A 22,245-nucleotide genomic window follows, 5' to 3' on the forward strand; every position below is an offset into this window, starting at 1 on the left:
TTGGCGGAAGTTTCTTCTCTTCTTTTGTATCTTGTACTTCCCTGTCCTTTGAAGAATTTTTGGGGGTGGGTGGTCTGGTATTTGTTGGTGAAATCTTCTACTCACAATGCAGCTTTCCTTGGATCGTGCTCTTTATTTTAAGATGCTGCGGAGTTGAAAATTTCTGAATGGTAATGCTCAAGGAAAGTTATGAATGTGCTTTTTCTTCTCTCTCTCTTTCTCTTCCCCTGTGGAACCGAAAGATAACACAAGCAGTCCATTGGAAAGCAATCTCAATGGATGTGTACGATGGCATCAGTGCTGAATGAAGATAGAGGCGTGGGAGAAGCGTAATCCTTTGGTCTCCTCAGTAGTGCCCGAATGATTTGTAACTTGCATCCCTTGTATTCTTTTAATGATGGTGTTGTCAACAAGGGGCTTTCAATATGGCAATGGATTTTGCAACTTGAGGCAAAAGATTTTTGATGGGACTTGGAAAAAATAATTGGAAGCTTATTGTCCTGAATGAGAACGATGATGTATTGTCTGTTGGGATCTTTGTGGATTGATAGTCGAGCAGTGCTCAGATTAAAATCCTCTGCAATTCCTTCATCTTGCTGTTCAGGGCGGAGAGGATGTTTCACCCAACGGTCTGATTTCAATTGACACAATTTATTTTCGTCTTTCTTCTCATGCATGGCACTGTTGGATGTTGCATCCTCCACATGTAGAGCTCTCTGGCCAAAACTGCAAGTCACCACAAGATTAAGACACTGTAGAGGATATTTTTTCTTCCGTGGTGTTCTCTGTTGTGTTTTTGTTCCACTAACCTCAATTTATTAAAAAAATAAAACTACTCATTGCCTTTTGTTCTATTTGTGGAGGATCAGTTTTAAAAAACGGGATTGAATCGGGTGAATCGCCAGGGTTTGATTCAACTCCCGTTTTGAATTTGCCCCGTGTACAACTTTTCTAGGGGCTCCTGCGGTTTCCGAACTGAATCCTTCGGATTGTAGGAGACCAATTTTAGACTATGTTTGGTATGTATTCTCTGAATAGATTTCGAGTCTAAAACACATCCAGAAATGAGAAAATAGAGAAAAATATGGTTTCAGAATATGTTCTATACCCGTAATCTGTTCTGAAAATGCATATCAAACGCAGCTTTAATGTGCCTTCTTTACAAAGGAATGAGATATATGCCCTCTTCAAAGTTTCAAACAAGTACATGAATTTAGCACAAAAAACCATTACTGGACTCTTGGTTGGTTTTTTTTTGGTGAAATTGAAACTGAATATTGACCATGGTGCTCTTAAAATTCTGAATCATCATCTAAGGTCATTATCAATGTGAATTCCTTAGGAATATGTTGACCATAGTGCTCTTAAAATTCCAGATAAAGATTGCTGGAAAAGTAGCAAAGGTTGGACCAAAAGCTTCTTTTTTGTGTGAGGTACCATTCACTCAGGAAACCAACGTCATTGTGGGACTGAAAGAATCATCAAATGAGTCAGACTGGGTCATATCTCTCTTTTAACAGAGTTTATCTCTCCTGTTGAAAAGAGTTAGAACCGTGTAAGGCAATATCTATGGAATGGACTTTAGTTCAGAGTCAATTATATAAAGCTAAATGGTCACTCTGCGTCTAGCCTTGTATGGTCATAATCACTCTAAAATTTCCATTTCTCATGTTTCTTTGATTGGCCGACACCATTTAGTGGAATGTAAAATTTCCATTTCTCATGTTTCCATGAAGGTTTGGTATTGTTGCAGAGGTTTCCCTAGGAGTTTAACAAAGAAGAGATTCACTTTTTGGTTTCTTTCTGTACTAACTTGCATTTAATTCAAATGAAACGGCTTGGTTGACTCTTCTTTTTATGAGATTCCTATCCTCTAAACTTAAATTAAAGGGGTTCTGAACTTTAAAGTCTCTTTTCATCCGTTCCTCATATTAATGCTTGCATTAATTAGATGTCAAAGTATGACTTCCCAACTGAAATATTATTAAATTCTCAGATTTTTCATATTTTTCTGTCCACATCCACACCTGTGTCAATTAATAAAATTAATTAAAAAAAAAAAGGGGAAAAGATGCAGAGTTCATCTCTGTAACTCTGTTTGATGATTCTGGGAAATGGAAGCCTTTCTTTACTCTACCATCACAGGTTAGTAGAAAATCTAGATGACAATTTAAGATTTATTTAATACTTCAACATTCATATATTTCCTCCACAATCTGAACACGAACAAGGAAGAAGAAGAACCATCCCTTATTTTTAAGGACTAGCAAGTCAACCTATAGAGCTGTTACCTTCTTTTATATTAACTACATAGAGGAATACAAACACTCATTAACTCTGGTTCCATGGAAGAAGCCAAGAAGGTCTTCAAAGTATTCCAGTAGTTTTGAACTCTATGAGGACAAAGACTTGAGGAGAGACGATGATAGTAGTTGTAAAGGGAAGCTATGATATTATCACTATTTCTTCATTCTTTGTTCTGAAATATCATAATCTAAGGTTTATGATGCTGGGTGTAAATGTAATCCAAGTGGGCTTCTGCAACCATCCTTCTCTTCAGACATGCTTCATCTCCATTACCACAATCTTCCATCCCCATCAGCTGTGAAATTAAAAAAAAAAAAAATTTTAAACCCAATAGTATCAGAGAAAATATAAAAGAAAAGAAGAATCAGGAATGGAAGGACAGATACCAAGCAAATATACTTACATTTTTCCATGAATCATCATCCACTTCTTCTGTTTCCAGAACACCACTCTGAACAAGCTTATTATCAACCTTTACCATCTCTGCAACCATAACCAAAAAGTAAAGATCTTATTAAATAATTCAATTGGTGGTAAGGAAGAGAAGATATACAAAGAGAATTTCTTACCATGTTTTGCTGTTAAAGGACGAGCTGCTGCTACTGCTGAACGGGAGAAGACAAGAACAAGGAAGAGAAAGAGGAGGAGATGAGAGTGAAAGTGAAAGCTTTGCTTCATAGTTTCAGCTTCAGTTTCCAAGGGAGAGAGAGAGAGAAGCCAAGGTGGATAGCAGAAAGGAGAGGGTGCAAGTGACACATATAAATACATGTAAAATGTGGCAGCAAGCACTGTAAGCTGTAAGTCACATGAAGAGGCAGTTACAATACCACAGATAGTGGGCCCAACCCCAACCCCAACCCCAATCCCACCTCACCTCCCCACTATCAACTATACCCACCAGGCCACCATTTATCATGTGAGTGTGTAAAATGTGTAATGTGTTGTGACCACAGGTCTCTCTCTCTCTCTCTCTCTCTCTCTCTCTCTCTCTCTCTCTCTCTGTATCTATTTCTGTTTTGAAACAGAGAAAGAAAAGAGAGAGACAGAGAGGGGAAGGGAGAACCTACACGGCTCATCTCTGAAGGGAATGGTTGTCTTGTGACTTCTGTAGTTGACAGTGTCAACAAGTCAACCTCTGGACTTTAGTGCCGACAGCTGTGACCCATAATCACATGTTTCTCTCTTCATCTTACTCTGGTCACACATACCCAACTGAACTTTCCTTTCTTTCTTTAAAGATATTGATCATCTCATCCATTAATCCATTAATCCATTAATCCATTAAAGTAAAGGAAAAAACACTATAAGGAATGATAAAGGCAACTGTGTAGAAGACTACAGAGTGTACTTTACCCAATACCCAATAAGTATAAAGAAACCAACACCGACAGAGATTTAAAAAAATTGATTAAAATTTCTCTAATGAATTGAAGGAATGTGCTTCTCTGCTCATCTGTTCCCTTCTGCTTTTCTCAATTCTCATGAATTCTTCACATTCCACACTTAAATATACTTGTTTGTAGTGGGTATCTTGTTAAAGATGAAGTAGAAAATTTTGATTATGCTTCTCTTTTAGGGTTCTTGGGCATATACACAACCTCCATTCAATATAAAAATATTTCTGCTATTGTTGGGTTCTGTGAAGGATGTTTGTTCTTTTGACAGGATTCTCTAATTCTCTTTTGAGAGATGAGTTGGGAAGGAGGAAGGACATGTCTGCTAATCTCAGACAGATTTTATTCTTAATTCATCCAATGTCAAGGTTTTATTTAAACCATACTTATGTAATTGATCTGTAAGTACTACCCAATAATCTAGAATGTTCAAGGGTAACAAAAATTCTAAAATAAAAGAAATGACAGTTCTTTGAAGATTATCAAATTACTGATTTATCAGAGTAAAGGGTTGAGGAAAGAAGAATTCTAGATGGGATAGGGAGTTAGGGACATGGAATTTGATTTGTCAAAGCTCTTGAGTTAAGTTTTCTTTGAAGATATCACATTACTGATTATCTTGGTAAAGGACATGAGAGAGAGAATTCTATATGATAGGGACCTTTATTTCAATTAGTCAAAAGCTTGTCTAATCACTGATTGAGCCCTTCTCCCACATTGGTCACCTCTCATGTTCAAAGGGCATGTGTGTAGTCTGGACCTAATGGGTATGAGGTTAAGAAACTAGACTAATTTTTACCCTTAATTCATGAGGGGGGATGAATTTGTGGAGGCTATATATAGAATTATTAAAATCCTCTGCAGGATCGGTGGGGCGGCGATGCACATCTGGCGGTATAGCAGAGGCCATGTGTGCCATGTGTGCCACCTGGCCTCTACTGTGCCGTCGGATGTGCACTGCCGCCCCGCCGGTACTACAGAGGATCATGGTCCTAGAATGGAAAAGGGTTCTCTCAACCTACATTTCCTATACCTTCTTAATCATGTGAGAGGGCATAGGAAACACATTTGACTCAGAACCCTTTCTATATATAGAATTGCTTATATTTTCCCGCGATCAACCTCTCTCCAATTTTATTTTTTTGGGGCTTATACTTTGTAGGTTAAGGATACATGACGCTAGAGTGGAAAACCACACCAATGAGAAGTGGAAAGATGAATTCATTCGAGACCCCACATATTGATTGAGGAAAAAAAGTATCAGCGTAGACTCTATGAGCCATTATGTGAGAGTGCATGCAAATTCCTTCTCACTTTGGGGTCGTAAAGGTTTTTTTTTCCTACTTTATATAACAGTTGCTTGTAAAGCATCAAGTCAAATTATTGAATCTTAATCAATTATCAATCAGAAAAAAGAAGACATCTTTTTCTCTATATGCTTGTGTTTCATTTCATTTCAATTCACTAGAAAGATATTGTCCACACAAACATACTCACAAAAGATTTGGTTCAAAATAATTGCTCTTAATTATCAGCCGAAATTTGGAGAAGTGAGAAGAAGGGTTTGAAATTTAGGGGAAGAGGACAAGTTTAAAATGTTGAATCCATTGGATTTTTATGTTTTCATTTCATTCTCATAGGGGTTGGGGAATAGTGACTCTAAATCCTAATGGGATTTGATGTTTTTAGTGGTGAGTGGATGGGATTTTTAGCACTGAAGAGGGAAAGAAGAACCACTCTTCCCAACTCATCACCTTCAACTTTTGTTTTAGGCTTTTGTCATTTGTGGGACACACAAATAGTTTTTATGGAATCTATCCTAACTCCAATGCAATGGAATCTCCACAAATATGTTCCACCTTTTTTCTATCTTTCAAAGAAAAAAAAAGCTTAGTGGGGAGTTGATGTTTATTTTCATTTTTCCTACTATTTCCACTTCATCAATGCTTCTATCTTTTCTTGGTAAACACTTTATTCAATGTTTTGTCACTCTCACTATCATGTGAATTTAGAATTTAACAAGTGTTGGGATTTGTGGATGGGTAGTCCAAATCACTCTTAATTAGGAATCGTATTCTAAATTCATTTTGCATTCTCAGATGATAAAAATAGTTGTCCTAGAATTAGTTTCATACGTACTAAGTTGGAATCACCAAGTCAGTTCTCAATGAAGTTCAAATGAGAGGACCCCCAATTAGACATTTTTTTTTTCTTTCCACATTTTAGTGTATAGTTGTTACCAAGAGAAATAAGGAGAAACATTAATGAAAAAATTGGATTAATTTAGGTAGTTAGATGATAAGAAGGTGCATGCTTGCATTGGATGGTTTGAATAATGTCACTGAAATCAAAGCATGGTATTGAATTAATGAATTGATTTATGAAAAGATTAACAGGAGAGAGAGAGAGAGAGAGAGAGAGAGAGAGAGAGAGAGAGAGAGATTATTGACTCATATTTAAAGAAAATCTTGTTGGTTTTGATTTTGTTTATACACTATGAAATTACATTTTTAGCTCATTATTTATTGTAGTGAAATGTTATTTACATTTTTCTTGTGAAATAATCTTGTATTTGTTAGATTTTTAATGTATATTTACCAATTTTGTTAATAGTCTTTAAATGCTTTTTTCTATCATCTATAAGATGAAGTATTATCCCTAACTTTGTCTGTAATCTTTCATAAATTTTAGAGCAAATTATATGCACCTCCCTGGTATTTGAAACAATAACAAAACATCCCATTAGTTTGACATTTTACATGCACCCCCTAGATGATTGGGAAATTTACAAATAAATCTTTACTGTTAAGTTGAAACCGTTAGTTATAATTAAATTTTAAAAAATGGCCATATTACCCCTCATTACTATAGTTTTACCCTTTTACCCTTACCTTTCAAAACCCAAACCCATCTCTTCAACCTTCCATCTTTCCAACCTCATCTTCTTCCATCTCACCGCTTTCTTCTCCGACGAAAGTGAAGATCATCTCTTTCCGGCGGAACTCCTCTGTTGAGGGACACTGTTGAAGGATGTCATGTAGCTTTCATGGATTTCGGACACTGGTCTTTGGGTAATTACATCTTTTAATTCCTATGACTCGGTGAGCCAATATGACAGAATCGTGCAGTTGAAGCATCTTTTTTCCACCTGAAATAGGACATATTTTGCCTCCAAAAAGAAGGAAGGTTTAGTGGAACCCATTTTTTTTTTTATCCCAAGTAGATAAGGAGAAAATCCAAATCGATCTCGGGACATCCAAAGAAGCCCCTTTTCATGAGAGTCACCTCTCATTCATCACTGATAAAGAGAAGGAAATGAAGTAGGAGCAGGTGTTGGGCTACATAGATCAACATTTTTAATTTGCTTGGATTCACTCTGTACTGGTTACCACACATGTAAATCCCATACAAGTGGGGGAAAAAAAAAAAAGAGATTTGGAAATTTGTGCAAGTTATCAGATTCGTTAGACTAGAGAGAGAACATTGAGCAACATGAGCACGCTGAAATAAAATCGGATTTGACTCTATTTAAGATCTGATTTTATTCTACATAAATCCATCAAATCCACGTAATGTTTAGAGCTTTTTGTTAACCCTCATGGATACGAACCCCAAAACTGCGTCTAAGATCATCTAATTAGACTTCTCTTCATGCCATACGGTACTCTGTTTTTGGGTATTTATTCTTACATCGATACTTGGACAAGAACAACAGAGTAGACTGAGGGAGAGAGAAATGAGAAGGAAAATATAACAGAGTAGAGAGGAGAGGAGTTGGGAACTTGAAAATGGGGAAGAAAGCTGAAGAAGAGAACTGTGCCTGAATCTGTATTTACAAGAGCTTTCGACCGATTAGGGTTTCAATAGCAGGGTGAGGACAATAGAATAGAGTAGGGAGGAGAGGGAAAAGGAAGCTGGAGCCACAGTCAGTGAGGAAGGGGAGTGGGAGAGGGAGAGCTAGAGGCGGTAAGGAGAGAAAGCCGGAGTCGGAGCCGGAGAGGGAGAAGAAGGGGAGAAGTTGAGGAAAAGGGAGATGGAGAGAGGTGAAATTACAAAAAAACCATCCATTAGAAAATCTGAGTGATAAAATCATTAAGGGTAAAAATGAAAATAGAATAAGATTAATCCTTTAGATTTTATCATTTTGGTTTAAGATATAATAAGGGTCAAATGGTCTTTTCATTTTAAAAACTAACAGCTCACTAACGCCTTGAGCCATCAGGGACTTATACATAAAATGTCAAACTAGGGGGGTGTTCTGTTATTGTTTCAAATACCAGGGGGTGCATGTAATTTTCTCTTTAAAGTTTTTTCAAAGAAAAATATTATTGTACAATCCTTTGATTAGGGGTGTCAATAAAGCCCGGCTGGCTCGAACCTACCCTGAGCCCGGCCTAGACCCAACCCTGATTTTTCAACCCTGAGGGCAGGTTTGGGTTTAGTTATAGTCTGGCCCTGGCAGAGTCGGGTCGAGTCAGGGTTTAGATCCCGGGCTTAGCCCGGCCCGGCCCAACCCGACCCTGTATTAATTATAAGTATATAATATTACACATATATATATATATATATATATTTATTTATTTATTTATTTATATATATATGTATTTTTTTTTTTTGGTTTAATATTTATTTATATATATAGCCTATTAAGCCTAATAAAAAAATTAAAAAGCAAAAGACAAAAAAAGCCCTAAAGGCACATGGGATTACAGACAAAATCAGGGTCAGGGTCAGGGTCAATCAGGGCCGGGTCGGGTCAGGAAAAACCCTGGCAGGGTCGGGACTGGGTTGAGGGCTTCTTGGCCCTGGCTGGGTCGGGTCGGGTCAGGGTTTAGGCTAAGGCCTCTAGGGTTGGGTTAGGGTTTAGGGCAGGTCCGGCCCAACCCGACCCATTGACACCCCTACCTTTGATGCAATTTACAATAAAACCTTAGTCTACTAATGAAATCGATGAAGAAAAGGAAAACTATGCAAGTATGCATGGACAATCTAATCATGATATATATAAACAATATGATATGTAAATTTTTGTATGAGAAGATCTAGATCTAAACATAGACATGAACAAAATCCTAATCTATATGCATACATACAATGAAGAACATCACATACAATTAAGAAAAATATTATTATCTAACATCACATTATTCATTTTTAAACATAATTAAGGCATTTTAAAATGTTATGTGTTTAATTTTCTCACCAAAAAAAAACTCTCATTAAATTTTTATATTATATTCTACAAAATATTAAAAATTAATGTGTTTATTAGGATTTAAATGTGCACCACCTCTAGTTAACCACATAATTAGATTTCTTTCCAATAATTGTGCAATTTATGCCAATGATGATGAGGTTGCCTCTGGCCAAAGTACTTGATGATATTTTGAGCCCATGTTTCATATCTAATGGTTTAGACAAGATTCATAATTTCTAGCTCAATTGGTAGAGTACATATTCAACTCATGTCCTTTAGGACCATGAATGATATATATTTTTTGACCGAGTTTTTTTTAGCCATGGTGAATGGGAATTCATTCTCGATGGGACCAAAAAGGTATCAGAAGGGTATTTTGGGAACATACTAAAAATCCTATAGGAGTTTTATGAACCCTAGAATATTGACTAAACTTTTACACCGTGCAGTGAAGGAAAACAAGTCCTATATTTTTACATTGCCAAATTTTATTTATTTGTTTTTCTTATATATGATTATGTTAAAAAATAAAATAAAAATATTTAGTTTAAGAAGAAAAATGACCTTTGGTTGTAATTTCTTAAAGATTTATGGTACAACTAGTTTATATATAGGATTTAAATCCTCTCCAATTCTCCCATGGTACAGTGTGATGGAGTTCAGAGTGGAGAGATCGACACCTGGTAGGCACGACATCCAACAGTTGAAGTTGCACCGCCCCCCTTTTTTTTCTTTTGTTTTCGAGCTCGGCACCATTTCACGCCTATCAATTGTCGTCATCTTCACCCTGAACTACACACCATTGCACTTTTAGGAAATTGGAGAGGGTTTTTTTCCTTATATATATGGGCAGTTTTGATCAATGGTTGATGGAATCCTAGTATAAACTATAAAGAGTAAATCGAATTAATTATGACAGGTTTTTTGGTAGAAATTAATTAATTATGACAATTGCAACTACTTATTAATGGGGGAGAGAGAGAGAGGAATCTATTACTTCTAACTATGTCTCTTCCTCTTTTGAACCTATCAAGACCGAGTAATCTAATCAAGCAAGTAATCCCATTCTTCAGCTAGAAAATTAAAATGGTAAACAAGCAGTTTTAGTATATTCTGAAGGTGTTTGGAATTTTGGCACTAAGAAACCACTTATTTCTTTATTATGTGGAAAGTTAATCGCTTGGCTAAGAAGACAACCTCAAACCCAAGTTTGCTCTACGTAATGTTGTTTTATGTCAGCTATCCAATCATAAACCCATTTATAGGATGAGATTCTCTATTGGGTGGTAACCTTCTATTGTTATAAAAGGTGTAATTAAATGATAATCCAATATTTGTCTAATCGAATACTTAATTTGACTCTTTAATAGTCTTGTTTTTTTATTCCTTTCTTTTGAAGGGAGGGGAGGTGGAGGGTTGAATGGATTAAGGACAGTGGAGAGTTAGGTAGCAGATCAACTGAGGGACATCAATATCTTGTGATGAAATATTTGAGTTGGTTCCACATCAGTGTTTATTTTTACCCAAATTGGCAACTTCTTGGTTTGTAATAATGGATTATGTTGTCACACAATTTGATGGTTTGGAACATTTGATCCAACCTCTTATCCTCAAATCTATTCTTTTATAATATTTTATATTTAAAGTCTTTTTTTGAATCATGTAATTTCTTGTTTGTTTCAAGAGATCGAGTTTAACAGCTTAGCCGACTCTCTGATAAGGAGGGCTCTGTTCGTGACGTGTAGAACGGTTTGACCCGTTTTCAATCCATGGATCCAGGATCATTGTAATCCTTTATCCATGAGACTTTCACATTTTCTGAATAAATTCGTTTTCAACCAAAAGAAAACATTTGATTCAATTCCACTTAATATGGTATCTTGATCGAGGTGACAGAAAATATATTAGTAAGGGTTCTTTTAGACGTCACTATGCTTAGTAAAGTGTAACGCTTCACTATTTATCATTTGATAGCTCAAGAGGTTAGCCCATGTGATAGCATATGCCACGATCATCTCAATGATCAAATTTTAGCCCAAAATAAGTAAAGAAAGTAGCTCAAACTTTGATTCAATGTTATAATATAATTATAGAAATGCCTTCCGACGAAAATTAATATAAAATACAAAACGACATCTTTTATACTCTTAGTCATTTCCTCCACTCATTTTACATTGAATTATATCAATGAGATGCTTGTCCTTACTCACAAGGACTAACCCATGTACTTTCATTTAGCAAATAGTGAAAACATTATGACATCTAGAATTTCCAATAGTTTAACATTTCAATTTGAAAATTATAAACTTGAGCTTTGACTAGAACCTTTTGTAGAATTACAAATAATGAACTTGTAATTAACCATTATATTATTATTTTTTTAATTTCTTATTATGGTTGGCACTGTGGGATGGGTGATATTTCTATTTACATTTTACCCTTATCTAGCAAATGAGCATGTAATCTATACGCCACTTGCATGTAATGACATTTCACACGTCAAGCCAATAGACACATGGGAGGGAGTGTCTCATGATTTATATAAGGGGAGACCTACAAGAAGAAAAAGAAAATGAAAAATATATACCAATATTTGATTGCCATGGAATGTACTCAACTTTTTACTTGTAAACAATATGAAAATGGTTAAAGAGAGAACAAATAATTTTTGAAACACTGCCCAAATACTCAGGCCAAAGCTTTGGTAGAAGAAGTCTAGTAACTATGAGCTTGATGGCGTTGTAAATGTTGCTCTGTAGTGTCAATGGTGGATGTGAGTTGTGTTACGGCATTTGACGTTGTCCTTAAGACCATAGACGCTCACAATAGTGCTACTACTAGAACAATGCAAATTAATTAATCTCCAAGATAAAACAATTCTTCATTTCCATAAGCAATAGTTGATGTAGTGCACTCTCTTACTGTTCTCTTTGAGTTCTATAAAATTATGTTAAAACTAAAGGCTCCGTTTGGTTGCAAGGGGAATTAAAAGCAAGGGAAGTGAAATTTTCATACTTGAAAAAGAAATTTTTGTAATTATTACCCCATGTGACAATATCACTAACTTCAAATCATTCCATATTTGGTTATTAAATTCCACTTTACTTTGCATCCATTTACCTTTGATTTAAAATGTAAAATGTATCATTACTCAATATGGTAAGAAATATCAGTAGTTTATATAATCACATGGGGTAATGATTACAAATATTTTTTTTTTAAGTTTGAAAATTTCCCCTTCCCTTCCCTTTCGTTCCCCTTGCAATCAAATAGAGCCAAAAAAAAAACTTTCATAGAAAAACTGTTAAAAAAAAAGAAGAGAGATATGCTCTTTAGAAGTCCATACACCCAAGAAGATAGAGTGATAGAAGGTTTGTTTGGACTTTGATCAATCAGAATCCAAATGGATAGGAATTTCTTGATTTACACTAATTAGTGCTAAAGGTATATGAGAATGCATGATAGGGGGAATTGGATCTTCCTTCTAAGTGCTTGCTACAGTTCTTCTACTACCCACCCACCAATAAGAATGGAGACCTCCATTGAAGGTGAACTTCAAAGTTCAAAGGTGGGCCCCACATTCTATTTTAATTAACTTTTGTCATACAGAAGATATACCACAAGTCTGTGGGAAGTCTTGTCGTTATTATTGCTTGATTTTAAACTTTTTTTTTTTTAAAAAAAAACTGTTAAGTTTGCTTACCGCCAATTTATGTATGCACCACGTAATCAGAATTGGATGGGGCCCGCCCATATTTTTTTGATGAGAAAAAACGAAAAAAGTCATAAGAGAAGCCAATATTGTCTTGTGAGTTGGTCAATAAAGAATTGAAGAAGATACAAGTGATAAGAGAAGCCAAACATGGGATGACCTACCACTATCGTTTGGGTTCATTTACTGGTTTATTTCTTTTCTTCTTTTATTTATTTATTTTTTTTTGTAAGGCCCACCTATCAGGTAGACTAGATATACCCCGGGCCCATGTAAGAAGAGCCCATAACCCACATGATCAACAAAGACCCAAGACCTAAGGGTGTCAATCAATTGGTTTGGATTGGTTTTGGTTTGGTTTCATCAGTTTCGGTGTGAATGAATGAGTCCAAAACATGATCCAATAAAGATGCATTAGTTTGGTTTCAGTTTTGTATCAGTTTCTCTTATCGGTTTACTATCGGGTTGGTTTCGGTATGCTTTGTAAATATATTCACAGGTGTGAAGAAAAAGTATATTTTTAATGAATTTCGAGTTGGTAGTGGTTTCTTATCATATTATATTGGTTTTGGTCCAACTTTTTTAAGTTTGGTTCGGTGTCTAATCGATTTCAGTGCGATCCGATTTGATTTTGGTGTCATAAAACCCCAATCCAAAACATGATCAATTAAGCTCATGTCAGTTTTCTTCGGTTTGGGCTAGGTTTTGACACCCGTAATAGTTGAACTGGGGCTTAATTTGGTGGCTAAGCTCACTTGCACCCCTTAATTCTATTGCATGGATCGACTCTTTCCCCTTAATGAAGGGGAAAATTTTTTGGCAATCAAAGTATGGGAGAGATTTCTCCTTGACATTAGTGTGGAGAAGAATCTATGCACCACACCACCGCACCAATAGTAGTGTAAAGAAGGATATTATCTACGTGGGGCTCACATGGTCGAAGAAGAATAAAAAAAATAATTTAAAAAACCCCAAATAATATGGAAATAGTATCTAGACCTACACCTAGACCTACCACTATAAGTGATCATAATGGTTCCCCTAGTGCCTCTAATAAGAGGGGGGTGGACCCCACCTGGACAGAGTGTTCTATCAGGGTGGAATGGACATTGCGCTTCCCCTTGTTAGGGAATCGTAGGAACTGTGCCGGGCAGGGGAATTGCAGGGGATAAAGATCCATGTTGGGGGCGGTGTGTGGGGTTTAAATGTTTAACCTGATTGATAACACTTCCCTATTTGCCACATAGCAATACATGGGTTAGTCTATGTGATAGAGGAACATGTAAAGCATCACAATGGTACAATTTCTGCTTAAAATGAGTAGAGGAACAACAACAACAACAACAACTCAGCCTTATCCGAAGTGAATGGGGTCGGCTACAAGGATCCTTACAAAGACCGGAAGAAAAAAAAAGAGGGTAAAAGAACCCCCATAACATTGGTAGAAATGCCGGAAAATTGGGATAAAAATTTATGTGTAGTACATTCAAGACTGAACTTTTTTATTCACTTGGGTAGTTTTCGTATCAAATCGAACCAAATTTAGGTTCAATTTTGAACCAAAATTAGTAGAGCTGGGCTCAGGCTTTCTTTTTTCTTAAGAGGAACTTATGGCCCATCATCAGTTAGATCAGGTAAACCCTAGGTCCATAGGACACCCTGCAATTCATATGGACCAGGAATAACCACCAAGGCCCATGAGAACCATGAAAACCTCATGTTTAATTTGGTAGCTAAGCCCACTTGCACCCCCTATCCATAATCCATGTGTGTATTAGAGGGTTATGTCTCTTCTAGATACACTTAAGTGATCAATATGTGTGACTATTTAAAGATATATTTGACTGATCAATAGAAATGAATTAATGTAAAAGATATGATTTTTGAGAATATCTATAAGCTTGGTCCAAGAAACAGTTCTGAGAATGTTTTTGAATTTTTTTTTTTCGAATAGTTAGTTTTGCCCATATTCTTATTCTTTTGTTTTTTTGATAGACCGAGGCCTCAACCTAAGCCCAGCCCAACACGGCGAGTCTTGAAATCCTAATCCTATCTCAAAACCCAGTCTGCAGGGTTAAAAGCCCAGCCAGGCCTTGTCGCTCAGGGAGGGCTCCGGCTCACCGGGCCAAACTTGTACCCCTAGGATTCTCTCACAACTACCGTCCCATTGGACATTTTATGAAAAAATTTGTGGGTATTTTCGTAATTTGGCATTTTTTTTTTCAATTAAATATGGAGGTTATTTTCCATAAATTAAATCATTATTCAATTGAGATATCATTTACACATCGACCTTGTAAATCTACTTTTATTGTTTGCGGAGTTTGTTATAACCCCACCATTAATAATACTGCAAGTCTGCAACAGGGTCGAGTTGGGCTGAGGTTTTTAAAACCCCAGGCCCAACAACCCTGGATCTCCTTAGCTTAGCCCAGGTCCGCCTTGCTTGGGACGGGTCGGGCCGAATTGGCCCTGATTGACATTGATCCTGTTTTACCATTCAGGGCCAGACTGACCCTAATTGATCCTAACCATGGCTGATCTTAATACTTTCTAATTCTTGGTTAGAGTTATCTTTATCTCAAGTCAAGTCACCAGACTAAATTTATAAAAAAAAATAAAAAAAAAGATACAAATTCATTTGCCTCATGCCAAACATATTCAACACATTTTGAAACACATAATTATTCACAAATCCATTTGCGTCTTCTCATTTAGAGTTGGGTCTGAGTTAGCCTGAGGCCTCAACCTCGACCCGGCTTGACCCTAGCCTCAGGTCTGAAAAATCCAACCCTAACCCGCTCTGAGGGTTGAAAAATCCAACCAAGGCCCTATTTGGGCTAGGGAGGTCTGGGCTCACAGGGCCAAACTTGCACCCTTAATTAGTAATAGGAAAAACAATTCTTTGTGGGGGGAATGTCCGCATACACCCAGACACAGAAGGAGCGAAATGACTGCCCCACACCCCATTAATGGTGATAATGACCTCCCTACTAATACCACCGCATGGTCTTCCATTGCCCTGTACGTACAAGAGCCACGCTCTCCCATAGAGAACTCTTGCCCTTGATAATAATATGTTCTTGAAAAACTAAATTTAAGGATCAAAAGGAACATGCATGGATAATCATAAAGTCCGCATTTTATTAAAAATGTAAAAGTAAATAACAAAAATAAATTTTAATAAATAAATAAAAAGAAAGATCTCTTCACGTGCCATGTAAATTCCTTCTCCCCACAGGTAATCTCTTGCTCTTAGCCCATTATATATAAACAATAGAGCAATGCTAGGAGGACTCTAGGGTCGTTTGGGTAGCTCATACTTATTGTGATCTAACAATAGAAAACTTTCATTCAAAATAAGGCAGGGTTTGGTATGCATTATTGGAATACATTACTGGTTAAATTTTGGCTGCTTTTGGTATGCATTCATGGAATGCATTTCAGGTCGATTTCTCATTCTCAGATGATAAAAGTAACTATTATTATCACCCAAGAATGCGAAATTGACCTGAAATGCATTCCAAAAATACATACCAAACACAACACAAATTTCCATACCGAAAAACTACTTGATTATGATTTTTTCAAATACATCTAAGATTATAGGGAGAGGGTTCCCTACACTGTGTGAGTGCAATTTCAAACGAATAAGACATCCCCTTTTGAAATCTAACAAAAGAATGATAGACATTTATGACATATCACCCACTCACATGAACTGTGATATGTGAAGAAATATGAAATTTCAATTTTGGGCCGACATTTTACAAAAAATTTTCCCCCAAATTCGTACTATATTAAGTTTGAAACAAATCCCTTCAATAAGCAACAAAGTCAGAAGATGTGTGAAGAAGTGTTAGCTTTGATAAACTATATAGAATCAAGAAATATTTCCTCACTTTTTTTTACAAGAAGTCACTGAACTACTGAAGACCTAAAGATGGATCTTTGATACATATAATTCATAGATGGAATAGAATATACTTTTTAAGGATATGACTCTTGTTGGGGCAGCAAAAGGAATCCCTAGCTATTAAAAGAAAAACTTGACAAAATTAAAAGCTCCAAGATGGAGGGATGGACCCCTTCTCTTCAGTCTTCACATGGTTTTACTATCCCCACGACAAAAGAAGGAAAGAAAATTGAAATTTTACTTCTGACTTGTCTGATTAGCTCAAAACCCGATATGACACATTAATATTTTAATAATAAAGTTGTATATATAACATGAAGAAGTAATAATGAAAGTAAGAAACAAATTCGATTAGAGGTTCCACGACAGAAGGTACCAATAATGGAGGAGAAGGTGGTGGTGCACAAAGCCTTTGTAGCTAGAGAGATAGGAGATAGGAGATAGGAGATAGGAGATAGGAGAAGGGTCATCAGTGCTCTTTATCACCATCCTTAACTAAGAAAAGGAAAGAAATAAATAAATCAATCAAAAGAAAAGATATGAAGTGGAATGGAATGGAGAAGAGGGAGAAGGAAAATTATCTCCACCAGTTCTTCAGTGTCTCTAATAAAGGGAGAATGGTGGTGGACCCTACTCGGATAGAGTGTTCAGACATGGGTGGAATAATCATTATGCTTATATATTTATGATCTCTAATTTCCTGTCCGGCCACCAGGTCCCTAATGCTTTTAACAAGAGGAGGCTAGAATGATCACCCTACCCCTACCCAAACATTCTACCTAGGTGGCTAGGTGGGGTCAACCACCTCCTATTAGAGGAACTAGAGAACTGGGCCGGATAGTGAACTGGAGGAGATAATTTTCTGTGGTCATTGCATCCCCCCTCCCCTTGTTAGGGGCACTAGGCCAGGCAAGGAACTAGAGGGGATAAACATCCAGAGGTAGAAGAAGAAGTGATAAAATGACATTCCACACAAGACTGATGAGCAGAGGAGAAACTGTAAATTCAATTGTAGCCAATCATATGGGTCTTAGGTATGCAATATGCATATTTTCCTCCCTTTCTTCATTCCTTCTTCAATTATATATATGTATATAGTAGCCGGGTTAATCGGTCGCATAGCGTCTGCCAATGTAGGAATCAATAAGAATGCGTGTAGGTGCATTTAAGTGAATGAGATTTTTTAGTTAATCTCATGGAGAGATGCTAGATGTGCTCTCTCACTGTCCCATGATTTGAGTAACTCTTAGATTTTATGAGGGTTATATTACTCTAGTCCTGACTTGGTACTATCAAATAAAAGGCTGTTAAGATATTAGGGAGGTCACCATCTCCTTTTATATCCACTACACGGTGCTATACTCTTAATTTGGATCTTTGGAGTCCACACCTAGAATATAGTACAGGGGGTATGTTCTACCATTCGTAAATAGAGCAATATTTTAAGACTTTCGTACGGTGGCTGAACCCTTTTCGCACGGTGGAGGAAACCTTTTTTCTAAACCTTATTATTAGTAAAGTAGGAGTTGTGGTCTATTAAGGAAAAAGAATATTTCCTAGTCACATGTAGCCTGTGCCCAGACACAGCCCCTGAAATAACTGCCCCACACCCCTACAATATTAGAAATCCCCTAATCAATGTCCCTGTGCATGTCCCCTCATTAGGCGGCACTAGTGCAAGGACCATGCGACGAGGAAACATTTTTCTTCCCATTTCTTATTAGTAAAGTTGGAGTTCTATGTTTTTCTCTTACACATGAAATTCTTCAGACCATTAGATACCTTTGTACTATACCTGTATACCACGTTTAAACAATGGTTGGAAGTTGTAACTACCTCATAGTTGTAGGTAGGGTTGCAAGTTTGACCCTATTGGCTCGCTCTCACCTTGGCCTGCCCTAAACCTGAACAGGGCCTAGGCTGAGACACCTTGGCCCTGAGGGCAGGTTAGAACTAAGAATTTCTAGCCCTAAGTCAAGGTCAGGCTGAGCCAAGGTTGAAGCCTTGGGCTGAGCCTGCCCGACCCAGCTCTGTCTTCTTCTTCATCATCTTACTCTTTCTTTTTCTTCCTCTCCCTGGCCCATATACTGCATCTCTCTTCCCCTTCCCCACAGTTGGGGTGAATCAGAGTCAGTCTGGCCTGGCCCTAAAATTGGGTCAGATTTGAATTTTAAGCCCAGAATCAAGGCTGGGACGAACCAAACCGCGCCTAGCTAAGGGGAATCAAGGTTGGGCTTAGGTTTTAAAAGCCTGACTCAACTCTGATTGTAAGAGTCTCTAGACACCGATTCACTAAACATGTTTGGTCTATTATAGCTTTCAATAAGCTTTGGTCAATAACAAAAGCATATTCTAGAAAAAATTTATGCTTCTTTTCTCTCTCAGAGTACATTCGGAAAACAATCCCTTACCTGGGTTTTTTCTATTTTTATAATTACTTGCTATTTTATTTGGGATTCTAGGAATAAATTTGTTGCAGGAAAAGCTAAGGCTGATCCTTTTAAAACCATGAAATTGATAGACCGTTGGATCACTAATCTTAATCTTCAACCTCCCGTGCTTGAAAATAGTAATGGTGTAAACATGATAAACACGGATACACCAATTTCCATTACTGATTTGAAATTACCTAATCTCGAAATTCCCATCTTATTATGTGCAGGAGATGCTTCCACCCAGGCCTAGATTCGTTAGCTTGGGTTTTTTGCATTATGATCCAGGGACATCTGATCTCGGCTCATGCAGGTTTTTTGACAGCATATAATGCCTTAGAACTGGAGGCGTCAGCTTTACTTTTTGGCCTTCATCATATTACTAGGTTGAGCATTAAGGTCAAAGAAGTTTGAGTTTCAACAAAGGAAATCCTCCAGCATATTCCACAACCATCCAAATGCCCTTGGCCGTGGGATATGGTGTCTTTGTTGATGGATTTGAATGTTCTTATAGATAATTTGTATTTCTTGGAATACCCTGATAGCCACTTACTAGGATGGCTGAACAATTTTGCTCAAAGAGCTGTGACTTATCATCACCATTTTTTGTATGATTAGAATGCTCTAAATTCCCTGTTTATTCCTTAGTTTTAATATATATTTTCTTTCATCAAAAAATATTAACAAAAACATATTTAGAAAACACTGATCGAAGTGATTACAAATAAATCACGTCCCATTTTTTGAAAATTGAAATCTCCTCCTACAAATCTTGGAAGTGAAAACAAGAATCCCAACCTCCCTGAGTGCTGTGCAATTAGCTTTCTCTTTTTCTTTTTTCTTTTTTTTGTGGTACGAACTTTCTCAATATTTAATGACACAGGGAAGGGCAATCTATGTTCTTTTGTGGGTAGAATAAAGTATCACAGGGACCTTACGTACACATTAGGTCATATTTGTTTGACAATAAATAAATAATGGGGAATAGAACACTACCAGATTGTGCGTCTTATGTGGCAACCACGCTCAGACACAGAACTGCCTTAGTACATGTTTGGTTGAAGGGGTTGGACGGGTCAGATCCCATCGGACCCCGGTTCTGTATTTTTATTTTTTTATAAAAATCTGATTACAGAATACTTTCCAGCTTATTTTGTATTGAATGAATCTGAGAATATATACAGATTATAGAGATAGAATCTCATTCATACTGGGATCAGTTGTGAGAAGAGATATAGTTACAAAGGAAACTTAGAGTTACACTTTGAAAAGGAAACAAAAGAGAAAAAAATAGAGGGAAGATATGGGAGTTGAGCGTGACTTGGGTGCCACCCATTGTACGCGATAATATTTTTCGTGTTTGGTTTCTTGGAATACAGTTTTGTATTGGAATCCGCAAATCCATAAGAATCCACATTTAAGACTATATTGAGAATCCAATAATATTCACCCATTGGGGTAAATTCAGCAATGAATCCACGCGAATCCACTTTCTCTGTTTCTCTCTCTCGTTCTCTCGATTCTTGTTCTCCATTCTAGAGCAAATTGTTAAAACCAAAAAACCACTCACAAACCCGACTTTGAAGTGTTAACCTCTAGTCAAGCCAAAGATGCGCTTCATTGTCCTTCCCAACTATTTGGGATAATTTTGGTAATTATTCCAGAGCAGCTGTGCCTTCTCTCTTCTTCTTCTACTTCTTCTCGGTTCTACAATTTCTTCACATATTTCCATTCTCCCTCCCTTTCTTCTTTCTTCTTCTTCTCTTTGGTCTGCAACTCCCTTTCTTCTACTTCTTCTTCTTCTTCTCTTTGATCTGACTCGTCCCAATTTTACATGGAGGCAAGGCGATCATTTTTAAGCACCCCAAGGCGGTTCTGTGTCTAGGCGTAATCGCCATGCTAAGCATAGGATCAGATAACATTTTTTCTCCCATAAATAATAATAATAATAAAGAAAATATTTTTTATTTTTTTATTTATTTAAAAAATAATATAATATTTTTAAAATTTTGAAATTGTTTTTAATAATTATAATAAACATTTATTGAATTAGATTCTAAAATTTGACCTATGTCTAATCTAAACTATTTCTCAGTTCGATTATCGAAATATACACATCAATGTCCAAGTGACAAAATACGTGTCTTCAAATTAAATTTAGAAAAGTAACAAACCCTTGTGACCAATAATATTTCGCCTTTGGCTTTTCGCTTTTCGCCTTTTGTCTTTTGTGTTTTTTTCTCTTTTAATTTTTATTATTTTTTCCAATAGATTAAGTTTTTCTTCATCAATTTTTCCTTCTTACACCTTAGTACTATAAAAACCATTTTAGTATATTAAAAACGTACATGGCGAACATGTAGGACCTTTGTCCCAACTCCCAAGTCCAAACCATGCATGATTCATGGATGCCTTATCATCCACGTATCCCCTTGAAAGGACATCACTGATTTATATTAATTACTCTTTTAAATCATTCTAGTTTTTCTTTTTTCCTTTTTTTCAATTTTTATAGTAAAAAATATTGGATCTTGTTTGGCAGGTGGTGAGTGGCAGGCATGGTTGTAAGTATCGGTATCAGATCATCCGTATCAGACGATCTGTATTGATTTTGAACCTTGCCAATACCAATATTTGATCGATACTAATGCGGTTGCACGAATCAGGTCTAGTATTGGATTGTAACGTGGTATCGTCCGTTCCAATGATACGCTATCTCAATTCCCAAACACGTTTCCCAATAAATAGTCACAGACTGTGACCCTCTTAGAAAATGTTAAGAAAAATATATTTTATCCTAAAACAATTTAATTTTCACATTGAATAGATTTTTTGGAATTTAATCCATTTTTTAAATTTTTTTACAAACTTATGGTAATATTTGTTTCATTTTTTTTAATATTTCACACAAATAAAATTTTTATTTATGGGTTTTTTTGGAACTTATTTTATAAATTAAAATTAAAAAAAAAATTCGGCCGATACCTAGTCCAATATCAAAAAGATATGCTAACTCAGCATTTTAATCGATACCAAATTACCAATTCGATACAACCGATACCAATTCGATACCGTATCATTTTTTTAGTTACCGATACCCGTTCCAATACCGTGCACTAGAACCATGGTGGCCAATCGTTCCTTTTCAATTGTGGTACAAATGGTTAATAATCCAACTCACCAAACAAAATAACAATTGGTCTAAAATTGCCACTTAGGCAAGTGGGTTGAGGTGGTGAACACGTGGATGTCTCTTAAACCACCACCCAATTCACCTAACAAAGTAA

General features: G+C 36.4%; 1 protein-coding gene across 1 annotated transcript; it reads right to left on the bottom strand.

Annotated features, from left to right (window-relative positions):
* Window positions 1-2,437: 2,437 nt before the first annotated feature.
* LOC122670831 (putative phytosulfokines 6) lies at window positions 2,438-3,041 on the bottom strand. Its single transcript, XM_043867836.1, has 3 exons — window positions 2,872-3,041; window positions 2,711-2,800; window positions 2,438-2,602 (listed from the first exon to the last, which is right to left on the bottom strand). The coding sequence occupies exons 1-3, from the start codon at window positions 2,983-2,985 to the stop codon at window positions 2,495-2,497; spliced, it is 312 nt and encodes a 103-aa protein (XP_043723771.1). The 5' UTR covers window positions 2,986-3,041; the 3' UTR covers window positions 2,438-2,494.
* Window positions 3,042-22,245: the final 19,204 nt, after the last annotated feature.

This window comes from Telopea speciosissima, chromosome 8, assembly GCF_018873765.1.
Source record: "Telopea speciosissima isolate NSW1024214 ecotype Mountain lineage chromosome 8, Tspe_v1, whole genome shotgun sequence".
Taxonomy (NCBI): domain Eukaryota; kingdom Viridiplantae; phylum Streptophyta; class Magnoliopsida; order Proteales; family Proteaceae; genus Telopea; species Telopea speciosissima.

Coding starts and splice junctions, on each gene's coding strand:
- LOC122670831 (XM_043867836.1), bottom strand. CDS start 2,985: ATGAAGCAAAGCTTTCACTTTCACTCTCATCTCCTCCTCTTTCTCTTC. Junction 2,801..2,871: donor TAACAGCAAAACATGGTAAG/AAATTCTCTTTG, acceptor TACTTTTTGGTT/ATGGTTGCAGAGATGGTAAA. Junction 2,603..2,710: donor ATGATGATTCATGGAAAAAT/GTAAGTATATTT, acceptor TTAATTTCACAG/CTGATGGGGATGGAAGATTG.